Below are 13336 nucleotides of genomic sequence, written 5' to 3'. Positions count from 1 at the left end.
TTGAGTATTTTTGAAAAAATATGGTATTTTGTGATTTTTATTATTTTTTAATAAAAAAAAAATAACTTGTATAATGTGAAAAAGCATTCAAAATAAAAAACGATGATTTGTGAAAAATTTAGTTTTTTTTCAAAAATAAAAAATGTATGTGCTTTTTCAAATTATTATAGATTTTCTTTTGAAAATACAAAAAATCACAAATTATCGTTTTTTTTTCAAAAATACTCAAATATTTATGATTTTCATGCGTACATTCAGATTGTATATGCTTTATACACAATTTTGCGTCATATTTAAAATTTTGAAAATCTGAGTATTTTCGAAAAAATACGGCATTTTATGATTTTTTTATATTTTACAAAAAAAAAAACCTTAATAATGTGAAAAAGCATTCCAAATTTCGCTTCGTTTGATACCCATATTTTAAATTATGAAAATTTGAGTCCTTTAAAAAAACGATATTTTATGAAATTTTTTGTATTTTTCAAAAAAAAAAATACTCTTTTGAGTGTACACAGCAAACAAGAAGTTGTTGTCTTCTTTTTCCAAAATTGTTGAACTTACGGACCCATTCCTGAAATAATTTGGTTTCATAAATTCACAAATTTATTTGTAAATCTTATTAAAAATAGTAGCTTACGGGAATATCGTTATCGTTATCGAACCTCGTCCCGACGATAACGATAGAACTATTGTTATCGTTATCGAGCCTCGATAATTTTATCGTTAACAACCTTGACATTCACACACAATGTGAATCAAGCCTGAATGTTCAGAATTTTTGGATTTTGGAAACATAAACATTTTGAACATTTTAACAGAACTGAAAAAGTCAACTAAGCATTGCTACCCTCAAGTAAAAGCTGAAAACGATAATATAAATTCCGTTTTAGGATGTCAGATAAACGTTAAATCACGAATAAATTAAACAGCAATTGTGATTCAAATTAATGACAAGTGCCTTTTAACCCAAAATTTTAAAATTTCAAACAAACCCACCCCCACTCACACAACAACTAACATCTATCCCTTTTGTTTTGCATTTTCCAGGACCCTCCACTGGCTGACTGTTTCCGGCAGTATCAATGAGCGTGGCGCTGCTCCTCGTTGGCGATAAAATTGCCATTAAATTCTGCGGCGTGGCGCGGGAAAATTAATGACAATTGTTTTTTTCTGCGCTCTCGCTGGTCCCCCAACTTGGCACGAAGAATTATCGCAGGGCGCCATAAATTATAGCAGCTGATCGCGGCGCGGTGATACCCAAAGGGAGGGTGTGCAGAAAAAAGGAGTTATGGTCACGTGGCTTGAAGTGGAGCAACCGCCCACCATCCCACCCCCACCCGGAAAATAGAGTGTTGGTCAAATAATAAACACACGTAGTAACGAGCACCCTCGACAGGAGAGAGCGACGGAGTGGGTTGTTCTGGTCCTGGAACTGATGCCTCCCACAATTACACACCCACTCGGCGCACAACAGCAGCCGCTAGTGAATGAATGAAAACATATCAAATTGTTCGTGAAAAAATAAAACACAGAAAAAACAGCGAAAAATAGTGGCTACTTGCAGTGTGGTGGACCATTACAGTTTGGAGTGGTCGGTGTTCTGTTTGCCACAATTGTTTTCCGTGGAAAATCGTTTTTCCTCTCCCCGTCGAGAGCACCACGGGGTTGTTGGGGAAATCGAATTTTAAACTTGCATTAAATCGAATCCATCGCAATCGTAAATGTCGACGTATGGTACACTCACAGTTTGTGGAAGAAAAAAGTTCGGAAAATTTCAATTTTCCATTCTATTTATTTTGAATTTGCGCGATGAAGCGCAACGTGATTGAAAACGCGCTCTTTTCGACGTTTGCCAAATTGTGAAAACACACACAGCAGCCGTAGCAGCAGTTATCGAAACAAAAAGCCGAAAACTTTCAATTCCAAAGTCAATTCCGGGGAAAATTGCGTCGCATGGAGCCAAGAACAAAATCAGTTAACTAAACCCACGTGTCAAATCAAATCCAAACAAAAAAAAAGTCGAATTTTAATGAACCGGTGTCGTATGTGTGTGTAACAAATAAAACAACTCGATCAGAACCATGGCACCCACCTCGTGTGGCCCCGGGAGGCCACTAGAGGTGTCGGATGCCACCGAGAACGGGGAGTGGCCCCGGCGGAGGACGAGAACGACGCGGACGAGGGGGATGCAGGCGCTGATGGTGGCGTCGGCGGTGACGTTGCTGATGCTGCTGGCCACCGGACTGCCACCGAGCGTGCACGCTGAGAAGACCAAAGCCTGTGAGTAAAATTAGTAGTTTTGAACATGAGTTATTTTATTTGTTTGATTTATGTTATTAGATTGATGACATTAAAATTTACAAAGAAAACAAATCATCCTGTGGGTTGTTACACCCAAAACTAGGAAGCGCTCGTCTGAGAAAATAATGGCCTCGATCCGAGAGAGTAGTAATACCATTTACGGACACAGAGAACACAGCTTATACCCTCGAGGTTTTTTTTCCAAAAAAAGTTCATCCGTCAAGTTTTTTATAAATCAAATTTGAAAACCATTCATAGAATCCGGGACCGTGGTGTAGGGGTAAGCGTGATTGCCTCTCACCCAGTCGGCCTGGGTTCGATCCCAGACGGTCCCGGTGGCATTTTTCGAGACGAGATTTGTCTGATCATGCCTTCCGTCGGACGGGAAGTAAATGTTGGCCCCGGACTAGCCTAAAGGTTAGGTCGTTAGCTCAGTCCAGGTGTAGGAGTCGTCTCCCTGGGTCCTGCCTCGGTGGAGTCGCTGGTAGGCAGTTGGACTAACAATCCAAAGGTCATCAGTTCGAATCCCGGGGTGGATGGAAGCTCAGGTGTAAAAAGAGGTTTGCAATTGCCTCAACAACTTCGGACACCTAGTTTCGAGTAGGAATCTCGCAATCGAGAACGCCAAGGCAATGCTGTAGAGCGAATAATTTGATTTGATTTTTTTTTTCATAGAAGGTATGGTGCTATCTTGCTCCTGTTTTTAATTTTAAGTACCTACTTTTTAGTACTCTGTATTCTTTGGCAGAATCTAGACAGCAGCGATTTTTTTCAATGATTTAAATTATTTTTAATGGTCTAAATAATTTGGTCTAAACCATGAAATATGGCAGATTATCTACTTGTAAACTTTTTCCAAAGACAGGCTTGATTTTGAAATTTCAAATTTTGTTTGCTAAGATCAGAAAATTTCACAAGTTTCATTTCTTCACTTTTAAAATCTGACCAAGGTTTTTCGAGATATCTTCAGTTGAAAAATTACTGGCTCATTAGGTGACACTTAGAAAAACTAATTTTCGTAGATTCGAATTCTTTATGAGGCTGTATCTCAGAAACCATTTGCCCGATTTTCAAAGTGTCAGTGAGACATTTTTTAGAACATTTTCTCAGCTTTTCAATTTTTTTTTCAGGGGAACTTTTCTTTAAAAAAGTATTTTTCAAATGAAAAAAAAAATGAAAAGAAATCGAAAATGTATACCTAAAAGGTAAAAGGAGGTATAACTAGAAAACCGTAAATTTTATCAACAAATTTTTAAAGTACTTTTCGACTGCAAATTAGATTCTACACCATCAAATTATTTTTAATATTTTTTTCCCGGTTTTCGATACTTGAATGAAAGTATACAGAAAAAAATGATGGTAATATTCAACAAGGAATGGTGACAGTTTTTATGTAAAAGAAAGGTTCAGATTTATACACATTTTTTGGTAAAATTACTCAAAAAAGAGGTAGGGGAGAGGGGGTAATATGCACCCCCGGGGCAAAATGCACCCCCTGCTTTTCTCGGTATTTGGAAGAATTTTCCGGGGAAAAAATCATAGAAATTGGAAGCTTAACATTGCTAAACCATGTTGGAAAAATTTGAACATCGCAGTATAGAAACAGCTCAATTTATTTGCAGAACTTTAAAATGTTGTGTTTTCATCTAATTTTCATTGAACCTTCATTATGATTTTTGGACAATATAAAAATCATTTATTACTATTGTATGTGTTGAGGTATATAGTTTTTGCCATAATCTTCATTATTCTGTAGATAGATGAGTCCAAAAACATCAAAAAATACATTTTTAATTAAAGTTTCTGCAAAAGGCGTGGTCGGGGCAAATGCACCGCTGTGAAGCTCCTTTGTAAAAACAGCGGTGTCATCTAGTGGTGACTAGTGCAAACTGCTTTTACCCGGTGCATTTTGCCACATGTTGTGGTGCATTTTGCCCCAATGTTGTGGCGCATATTGCCCCGCATGGTTGTTTGAAATGAATCAGAAATGTTTTCAGAAATTTGATATTTTCGAACAATTTTGAGGTTTTTTAAGACTTTTTTCAAATTTTCAACTTTCCAAAATTCTACTTTTTTCTGTGTAGCTATAACTCAAAAACGTAACATTTATAAAAAAAGCAAAGCACTTTTCGATTGCAAATTTGTTTCGATTCAAAAAACGATTTATAACATTTTTGTGGTCGAGATTTTCGATATTTTCCAAAAAACATGATTTTTTTTTCATAAATTCAAATCTCCTAAAATCTTGCACCTGCGTGATGATGCAAAAAAAAATGGAAGTTGAAATTTTGGTCGGTTGGCATCATTTTTGAGTAATTTTACCTAAAAAAATGTGTTAAAAATGTGAAACTGATGAAAATTCATCAGAAACTGATGAAAATTTACCAATCTCTGATGTAGTATCACACATTTTTTTTGACACAAAATCAGTTACCATTCCCTGATTAATATTACCATCATTTTTTCTGTGAATATGGCTCACAAGATGTATGTTTTGGTCTTTTAAAACATATACAAAATTTCGAAAATTTATAAAAAACATGTTTTGGGGAATTTAACTTATAGTAAAAAAATGTTAAATAAAAAATCCTTCTTTTCCTTGTTCTTATTTTTTCCAAAAAGTTCTAATCATAACCAACAGCTTTGCTAAAGACACCAAATCGATAAGAAAATTTCTTCTCAAGATACAGAACTTCATACATATTTTGACATACCAACTTGTATGAGGCCATTTGTATGACCCAAAATTGTTTAGAGACTTGTATTGATAAAGAATTACGTAAAATTGCTATGTTTTTTGTGTATCATTGCTTAATGATGTAGAGCGAAAATAACAGCAAAAATAAGTATGAACAAAAGGGGTTTGGATTTATACTTAACAAATTATCAGAATTTAACAAAAAGTGTATTGAAAAAATGATTATTTTGACCATTTTGAACGTTGTTTGCTAGTACCGGTGTAAACTAGGTATAGAAACAAACCAGTACACCAGTATCCACACCAGTACCGTACATCATACAATGATTTAAAAAAAATCCTGGTATGCTCGTAATTCATAAAAAATATCATTTTTTTTAGGATGAAAATGATAATTTTGGTCAACAATTATTTTTTTGCTCTTCGATTTATTGGACAAATTATAAAGGGTAGGGTAGGGAAGAGACTTTAAAAAACAATTCTTTTTCAAAAATGTGTGTCTCAGTTATCAGATTTTGCACCATTGCAAACTCTTACGCAAAAGATGCTTTTTTTAGTCCTTAAAACATTTACAAAAATCTCGAAAATATATGATTATAAATCAATATTTTTTTCCATTAACGTTTTTTAAAGTCCTAAAATACCTTCTCAGCGATTCAATTTTGTATAAAAAACCTTATTTTTGGCTTTTGATATTTAACAAATCCACGTTTCACGTTATATAAAAACCGAACTCATATTCGGTTGCTAAAAAAGGTGCTCTACAACTTTTCCGAAGAGAGTATGGTGGTACAGCGTCCTCAAACTGGTCTAAAACGGGATTTTCGAACAAAATACATTTTTACACGTTATACTTATTTTTCCCATACAAATTCCCATACAAAATTGAATCGCTTGGCATGGACAAAGTTTCATTCAACTACAAAATACAACGAAAGGTCGATTTGCAAAAACGTAGAGAATTACTCTAATTTAAAATGATCGCTTCAAAATTGATTTTCCAATTCCCAAAACTATCAATTTTTCCAATATTTGCCCACCAGCAACTCTATTTTGACCAAGTAGATTCTCCTCACCCCATGTTTGCTTCGCAGGAGAAATGGGTTCGCCTTTTGCCGCCAAAAGGATTTGCAATAATTTCGGAATTTATTACCAGTTTTTCTTTCGTTTCCCTCTGCTGCTTGCCTGCGGCTTTTCTGCTCGAATGAACCCCAACTTAGAACCCTCTCTTCTGTGCTGGGTGGTTGTTCCTTTTTGAAAAAGATTTTCCTATAGGGTGTGTGGCTCGAATCTTGGTCCAAAACTGATCTTGTTGAAGCAGGATTTTAGGTTGATGTTTGCTTCCGTTACCTTAGATGAGTACGCAGTGTGCCCAAGCCGCTCGAAGACCCGGAGTTTTCTATTATAGTTTTTACCCTGCACTCTTTTGGGATTTCTATACGTCTGAAAGGAAAGACTTTCAGCCGTGGCAGAGCGTTGTGTGAAAGAAACCCAGGGTGAAATATATACCCAGCACCCAGAAGGCCGCCGCCGCCGGAGGGGACGACCGAACGCCAGGGTCCGGGTATCGATGAAAGGGGTAATTGTAGCTTCGGATTTAATTAGAGCCTATTTCGTACTCGCTACACGTTGTTATTTGATAAACTAACAAACCGTTCCGGTTGATTACGATTTCCACGAAGGTATTCGGGGGGGAAGGCTTCTCTGAGCTTGGTGGTGGAACCCAAAATTTGCGTTTGCTCTGTGGGCTTTTTCCATTGCGGAGAAATGTGCTCAATGGGAAGTTTTATGATCGTTGATTTTGTGCCAACTGACTCACAGCATTACTCGCTTGGCATGCTAAAATTTTTATAAGAATAAGTATTTATATTGTATTTTTTATCGCTTGAATAAAGTAAACACTCCAAATCATAACTTCACAATGAATTGCAATGCAATTTGGCTGCCAAACATCTCATTAGGGCTCTGTCACCGGAGAATTGCAGTTTGGGACTTGTTCCGTGCGCGGCCAAACTTTTCTCCCCCTTAAAACCTCCTCAGGGCACCGCACTCGAGAGCGAGACAGCACTGACTGTGGAAAAAGTTATAATTGAATATCTGTCTGGTGCACAATTCCAAACTCGAGAGGCAAGGGGAAAAGTTTACAACAATTATCAACAATGGGAAATTTGTGAGGGAGGAGGCGGGGGGTGTGAATCGATTGGTATTTGTGCTTAAAGAGTTAAATTTCAATTATTATGGGTCGGAAGCAACACAAAGAATATTTTTATTGTTTAAAAAAGCATTGGGATAACTAGCTATGAAATTGATTATGAAAGTACGCTTTGTTGTCCAACTTTTGTTGTTGTGAAAATTCACCCTTTTATAATCCCAAAATGGAAACTTGAGGGACTCTGTCTAATGTCAGGTTGCTTGCCAAAAGTATTGCGTGTCACACTGTCGTTCAAAAATCTTTCGATATCAGTTAAATGTGAACATTATTTCCAACTTTTGACTAATTGTATGATCAAACATATGTTTAAATAATGCTTATTTTTTTCAAGATCGCCAAGATTCAACCATATCATGTTAAGGGGTTACATACATGTAAATCGACAAAAATGTCTGACGTTGATATGAGCACACACTTAATCTTTTTTTAAATCTGTTTTTAGGGCATTAAAAATACATTTTCATCTATTAACAAAACAAATTTTGAAAACATTTGATTGTATCATTGCCGAGATATAGCTATTTGAAGTTAACAGTTTAAAAAAATCGGGTGCCACGATATCTCAACACTGCTTTGACCAAATCGGCTCAAAGTGTTGGTGAAGACCCGTTAAACCGGTCCCGTGTGCATGACGAAGGCCGATTTTCATAAAGTTTATTAAAAAAAATATGTTTTTCATACAAAAAATCGTCAGTTTTTGATTTTTGTAATTTTTTAAAAGCTAAATTTGAAAATCGGGATTCGTCATGCACACGGGATATGTCTTGAGAATCTTCACCTCAAATTTCAGCCAATTTTGTCCATCCCATCTCGAGATATCGTGGCGCCCGTAAATCAACTCAGTGTTTACGGAAAAGCGCTCACAAAGTATGACAGTCCATTTTGCGCATGGCAAAATTTTGAACTTAAATCTTCTCTTACTCAGCTAAATCATGAAATATCTTCATGAAACTTTCAGGAGTGATTGATAATCATTTTTTTGATGGATATACTAAATTTTCTGTAATATGAAATTTTGTGATTTTCTACATGTATGTAACTCCTTAAACTTTCAATGCTTTCACTAAGAACATATTTTTTGAAAATCAAGTAAGTTTCAATGCAAAATAATTACTCAAAATTGTTCACAAAATACCGTTTATTTTTCGAAAGTACTCTAATTTTCATAATTTGCAATATGGGTATCAAATGAAGCAACAATTTTTATGTGAAGTGAATAACTTTATTAGTTTTTTTTTGAAAATACTAAAATTTTCCCAAATTACCGTATTTTATCGAAAATACTTAAATTTTTAAAATATGCAATATGGGTATCAAACGAAGCAAAATTTGGTTTGCTTTTCACATTAATAGAGTTTTTTTGGAAAATACTAAAATTTTGAAAAATTACCGTATTTACTAAAATCTTCAAAATATGCAATCAGGGTATCAAACGAAGCGAAATTTTGTATGGTTTTCAATTTTCTTACAGTTTTTTTTTGGAAAATACTGAAATTTTCACAAATTGCCGTTTTTTTTCGAAATGACTCAAATTTTCAAAATGTGCAATTTTTATCAAACGAAGCGAAGTTTGGTTTGGTTTTTTACATTAATAGAGTTTTTTTTTAATTCAAAAAAAATCTCAAAATACCGTATTTTTCGAATTGACTCAAATTAATTTTTTTTTGAGTATTTAGTATTTTTTGTAAAATACCTAAATTTTTACAACATACCGTATTATTCTGAAATATTCAATTTGTTTAAATATGTAATAGGTATCAAACAACGCAATATCTTGTATGATATGAAGCATACACAATATGAATGTATGTATGGAGCATGCAAAATTTCAATTCGTTTTTTCCCTTCTCTTTGCTCATATTGCATATTTTCAAAATTTAACTATTTTCTAAGGAATACGGTAATTTTTGAAAATTTTAGTATTAAAAAACTCTTATAAATTGAAAAAGCATACAAAATTTCATTCGCTTGATATTGATACCCCTATTGCATATTTTTAAAATTTGAATATTTTCAAATTTTTAAAATTTGAGTATTTTTGAAAAAAATACGGTAATTTTTGAAAATTTTAGTATTTTCAAAAAAAAAACTCTTTCAAATTGAAAAAAGCATACAAAATATCAATTCATTTGATACCCCTATTGCAAATTTTGAAAATTTGAATATTTTCGAAAAAATACGGTAAGTTTTGAAAATTTTAGTATTTTTAAAAATAAAAACTTAAATAAATTGAAAAAGTATACGAAATTTCAATTCATTTGATACCCATATTGCAACTTTTTAAAATTTTAGTATTTTAGAAAAACTGCGGTAATTTGTGAAAATTTTAGTATTTAAAAAAAAACTGTAATGAATTGAAAAAAGCATACAAAATTTTGCTTCGTTTGATACCCATATTGCAAATGTTGAAAATTTGTATATTTTCGGAAAAATACGGTATTTTGTGAAGAATTTTGAGTACTTATTTATACTTCGAAGCTTACTACATTTTCAAATATTATATTCTAGGTGAAAGCATTGAAAATTTAACATGATGTGGTTGAATTAATCGATTTTAGAAAGATATTTCAAATTAGTTATCGTTCGTTATCATCGATTATCGCCGATAGAATTATCGAAATAACGATAACAATAGATCTCGACGATAACGATTACCATTATCGTTATCGTCAGACGATAATATTATCGACGATAATTTTATCGATTAACAACCTTGGTCCACATAATTTCGTCCGGCACAGCCCAAAAAATCGCTGCTAATTTTTAAACGTAAAACAAGCATAAACAATCCTCCTCCCCACACGAGAAGTGAGCGCTACCCTGGAGTACAACCCGGCTAACAACCGAACATTTTCCGGGGGCCCCCACATTTCGTCACTCTGGCAATGTGATGTCTGCACGCCGCCCGGTAGTATTTATTCACCCTTCCATCATCATCATCGTTGCTGTCGACCTGCACCCCCTAACGACCTCCCCACACCTTGATTTAAGGTCCTTTTTCAAGACTTTTCGGTGGCTTCGTTGGGGGACTCTTTGTAGGGGAGGGTGGTTAATTTTGGCGAAATTTTCTTTTTTTAAATTTTTTGGTTTGAAAATTTTTAACAGCACCTTTCAAATTTGTTTTGAAGTCTTACAAAATCATCGAAGAATCCAACTTCCCCTCGAACCCAGCTCATAACTCCGAAAACGGTTCCCGCATGCCATACCGAGCCGTGATTTGCTATTAATATTATTACAGTTACACCACCATTTTAGGAAATGGGCTTTCATGTCGCATGCCAATAAAGCATACTGCGGAAGGGGGAGGGGTTCGTGGCTGCCCCCCCCCCCTCCAAGTCTACAGGTGGGGGGCCAAGCCGCCGAAATTTGGGCTTGTGATTGGTGTTCTCTTGGAGGTCGATTCGCTTTGTTCTACCTGTTGTGGTAGTTGTGTAGTTGGGGCTGTATTTGGGCATCAATTAAGGATGACAATATTACGAGTTTTTATGGGGCGGCGATAAGGTCGACATGGACGAACCTCCGATGTGATTATCTTCACGAAGTAGCAATAAAATAATTATTGCGCAGAAGTATCTTCATTGCGTGATTCGACGAATGTAGTTTGATTTTGCCGCATCAAATATTTTATTGTTAAACTTGAAAAGTTGTCGAGTTGGAATGTTACTAGCAAATTGAATGTCACTCTTAAATTAAAAATGAAAATCATGACATCATTTTACCCACACATGTCCCATTTGGAATTGTTTTGCATAGAACAAGTTTAATTCCATTCTTTAGTGGAAGATCCCCTCAACCACTACGCGTCTTGTAGTCTTCCTTCCTAAAAAAACTGAACCACCACGTGGTGCACTCGTTCTCTTCCAAAAACCTCCAGCAGCAAACAGCTGAAGCCAGGTATCTTTGTTCTACCTTGACAAATTTATGCACCGGGCTATCCAATCCCAGGCCTGAAATGGACTTCCAAACGGGACTCCGACAGCCGGTCTCCGGTTTGCCACACCAGACCAACCCTGGGGGGAGTGTCCCTTTGGAGAACACACGCCGACGACTGGCAGGACACACCATCCAGTACAAGTCTGTTTGCGTTCTGAATTTCGAATCAGAGGCTCCAGCACGGACGACGGAATTTTGCGGAAATCGTTTCGTCTTCATGAATGTGACGTCGTTTTACCATTTAGTTGGACGACGAAGAAGTGGAATGTGTCCAAGTCCATTTCAGACACGGACCGCCAGGTGGAACCAAGAACCAAGTGTGTATGCACACGTACACGAAAGATCATCAAGGATTTCTTATAATCTCGGTCTAAGCCATTCATTTGCATATAAATTAGATAATAGCGGTTACCGTTTGTGTCCGGGTTTGCCACCGGTTGGTCCACCGGGAAATGCTTCCTTCCTTTTCCAGAGATTTTCGAACAAGGTGCTTCCTTCTTGTACGGAAAGAATCAATACCCGATACTGTCTTGCCAACCCAACGTTTTCATTGTCTGGACAACAAATATTAAAATAATCACACATCACCCCGTACGTGACTTCCAAACAAAAACCACACCGCAATCAAAGAGCTTAAATCGTTTGACCTAATTCCAAACATAGAAAGCCACTTCAAAGAAATGTTTGTTCACACTTCCCCAACCAACCAACCAACCAAACACTCATTAATTAATGTGTTCCCCCCTCCCCCCCCCCCCCACGAAAATATTGTTTGCCAGCAGCCAACAAATCAATGGACCCATTAAAGCAAATTAACGCCCAAAATCAATCATTTTCACAATGTGTCGACCCCCGAGCTCCCCCCTCCTCCACTAATGGTAGTGTAGTGGCAGTTTTTTGGAAGGACCAAATCGTTCCGGTGGGTTGTTGGCCAGGAAGTAGCGTAGCCAGCGACAAATGTTGACTGATGGTTCGTGTGGTTTCATGTGCGTGAACGATATTAGTCAACGCATGTCATCAAAAGGTTTTTAGAAAAAATAATATGAGGCAAAGTTATTCACTAAAATTACAAAGAGAAGCGTTTATTTCTAGAGCATCACGAGAAAAATGCAGATAAGCATTTTGACAGTTTGAACTCATTCGCTTATTCTCAGACTAACTTTACATAACTCAAAAAAACTCAACAAAATCACTTTTTTTCTCAAGATTTTGATGAAAATTGCTTTATAATGAAAAAAATTTACTTTCATTAATGAATACGTTCATTTTCAAATAAAAAAAAGCAATTTTCAACAAAATTTTGAAAAAAAGGGATTTTGTTGTACTAAAGGCGGTTAATTTCAAATACATTTCTTCGTCATGGCGCATACGTCACATATTCAAATCAATGAAAACTAAATATTTTACTTGTAAATTGCTGTTATAAAACAATGCAAATGGTTTGGAAACATAGAAAATGCTAGCAGTAGCTGAAACATTGGTGTAAGTGTTAAAATTGAGTTTTCATAGGGAATTTTGAAAATTCGCCATTTTTATTTTACTTAAATGGCTGTATCTTGGCACTGAAGTGACGAAAACTAATTGTTAAAAAAGCAAAATGATGATGGTATTGGTTTTGGCGCCAAAAAATTCTGGCAAAAAAAAACATTTTTCCAACTTTAACATGCTGGCTATGAAAATTGACGACTACGTGGACCAATATGAACATAGAACATCATTGGTAGGACTCCTAACTATGAGTTAATGTGAAATACGGGGTAATTTGAACGCATTTTCAAGGTTTTACAACAAAATACAATATTTTTTATGTAAACAGACCGTTTTTCCGTAAACTGCAAATCGCGAGTTCTGAACGATTTTTCTGAATTATTTGTTGTATGAAAACATAGTTCCGTTCCTTCCGTATGTGAAAATTAAAAAATCTGTACCATTTGAACTAATTTTTTGATCGATTTGGTGTCTTCGGTAAAGTTGTAGGTATGGATGAGAACTACACAGAAAAATATACAGGTATAATTTTTAAACTTTTTTGTAGCGTAAAAACTGATTATCAAAAAAAATTAAGCTGGTACAAATTTCATTTAAAGTTTTTGTCATCCCCCTTCCCTTCAAAGTTGGTCTGAAAAATCAGGGGGCAAAAAAATATTTTTTCAAAGAACTTCAAAATGTCAATGAAAATTAAAGTGCGT

General features: G+C 35.4%; 1 protein-coding gene across 2 annotated transcripts in view; it reads left to right on the top strand.

Annotated features, from left to right (window-relative positions):
- LOC6049834 overlaps nt 1-13336 on the top strand; it is a 207920-nt gene that overhangs the window by 46973 nt on the left and 147611 nt on the right. For both annotated transcript variants that reach the window (XM_038258165.1, XM_038258164.1), the window contains exon 2: nt 1051-2283. In XM_038258165.1, the coding sequence (XP_038114093.1) occupies nt 2085-2283 (199 nt within the window). In that variant the 5' untranslated portion in view covers nt 1051-2084. The remainder of the gene's footprint in view (nt 1-1050; nt 2284-13336) is intronic.

Source organism: Culex quinquefasciatus, chromosome 2 (assembly GCF_015732765.1).
Source record: "Culex quinquefasciatus strain JHB chromosome 2, VPISU_Cqui_1.0_pri_paternal, whole genome shotgun sequence".
Lineage (NCBI taxonomy): Eukaryota > Metazoa > Arthropoda > Insecta > Diptera > Culicidae > Culex > Culex quinquefasciatus.
The sequence above is the reverse complement of the archived record's forward strand: the minus strand, read 5'-3'. Positions and strand labels throughout refer to the sequence as shown.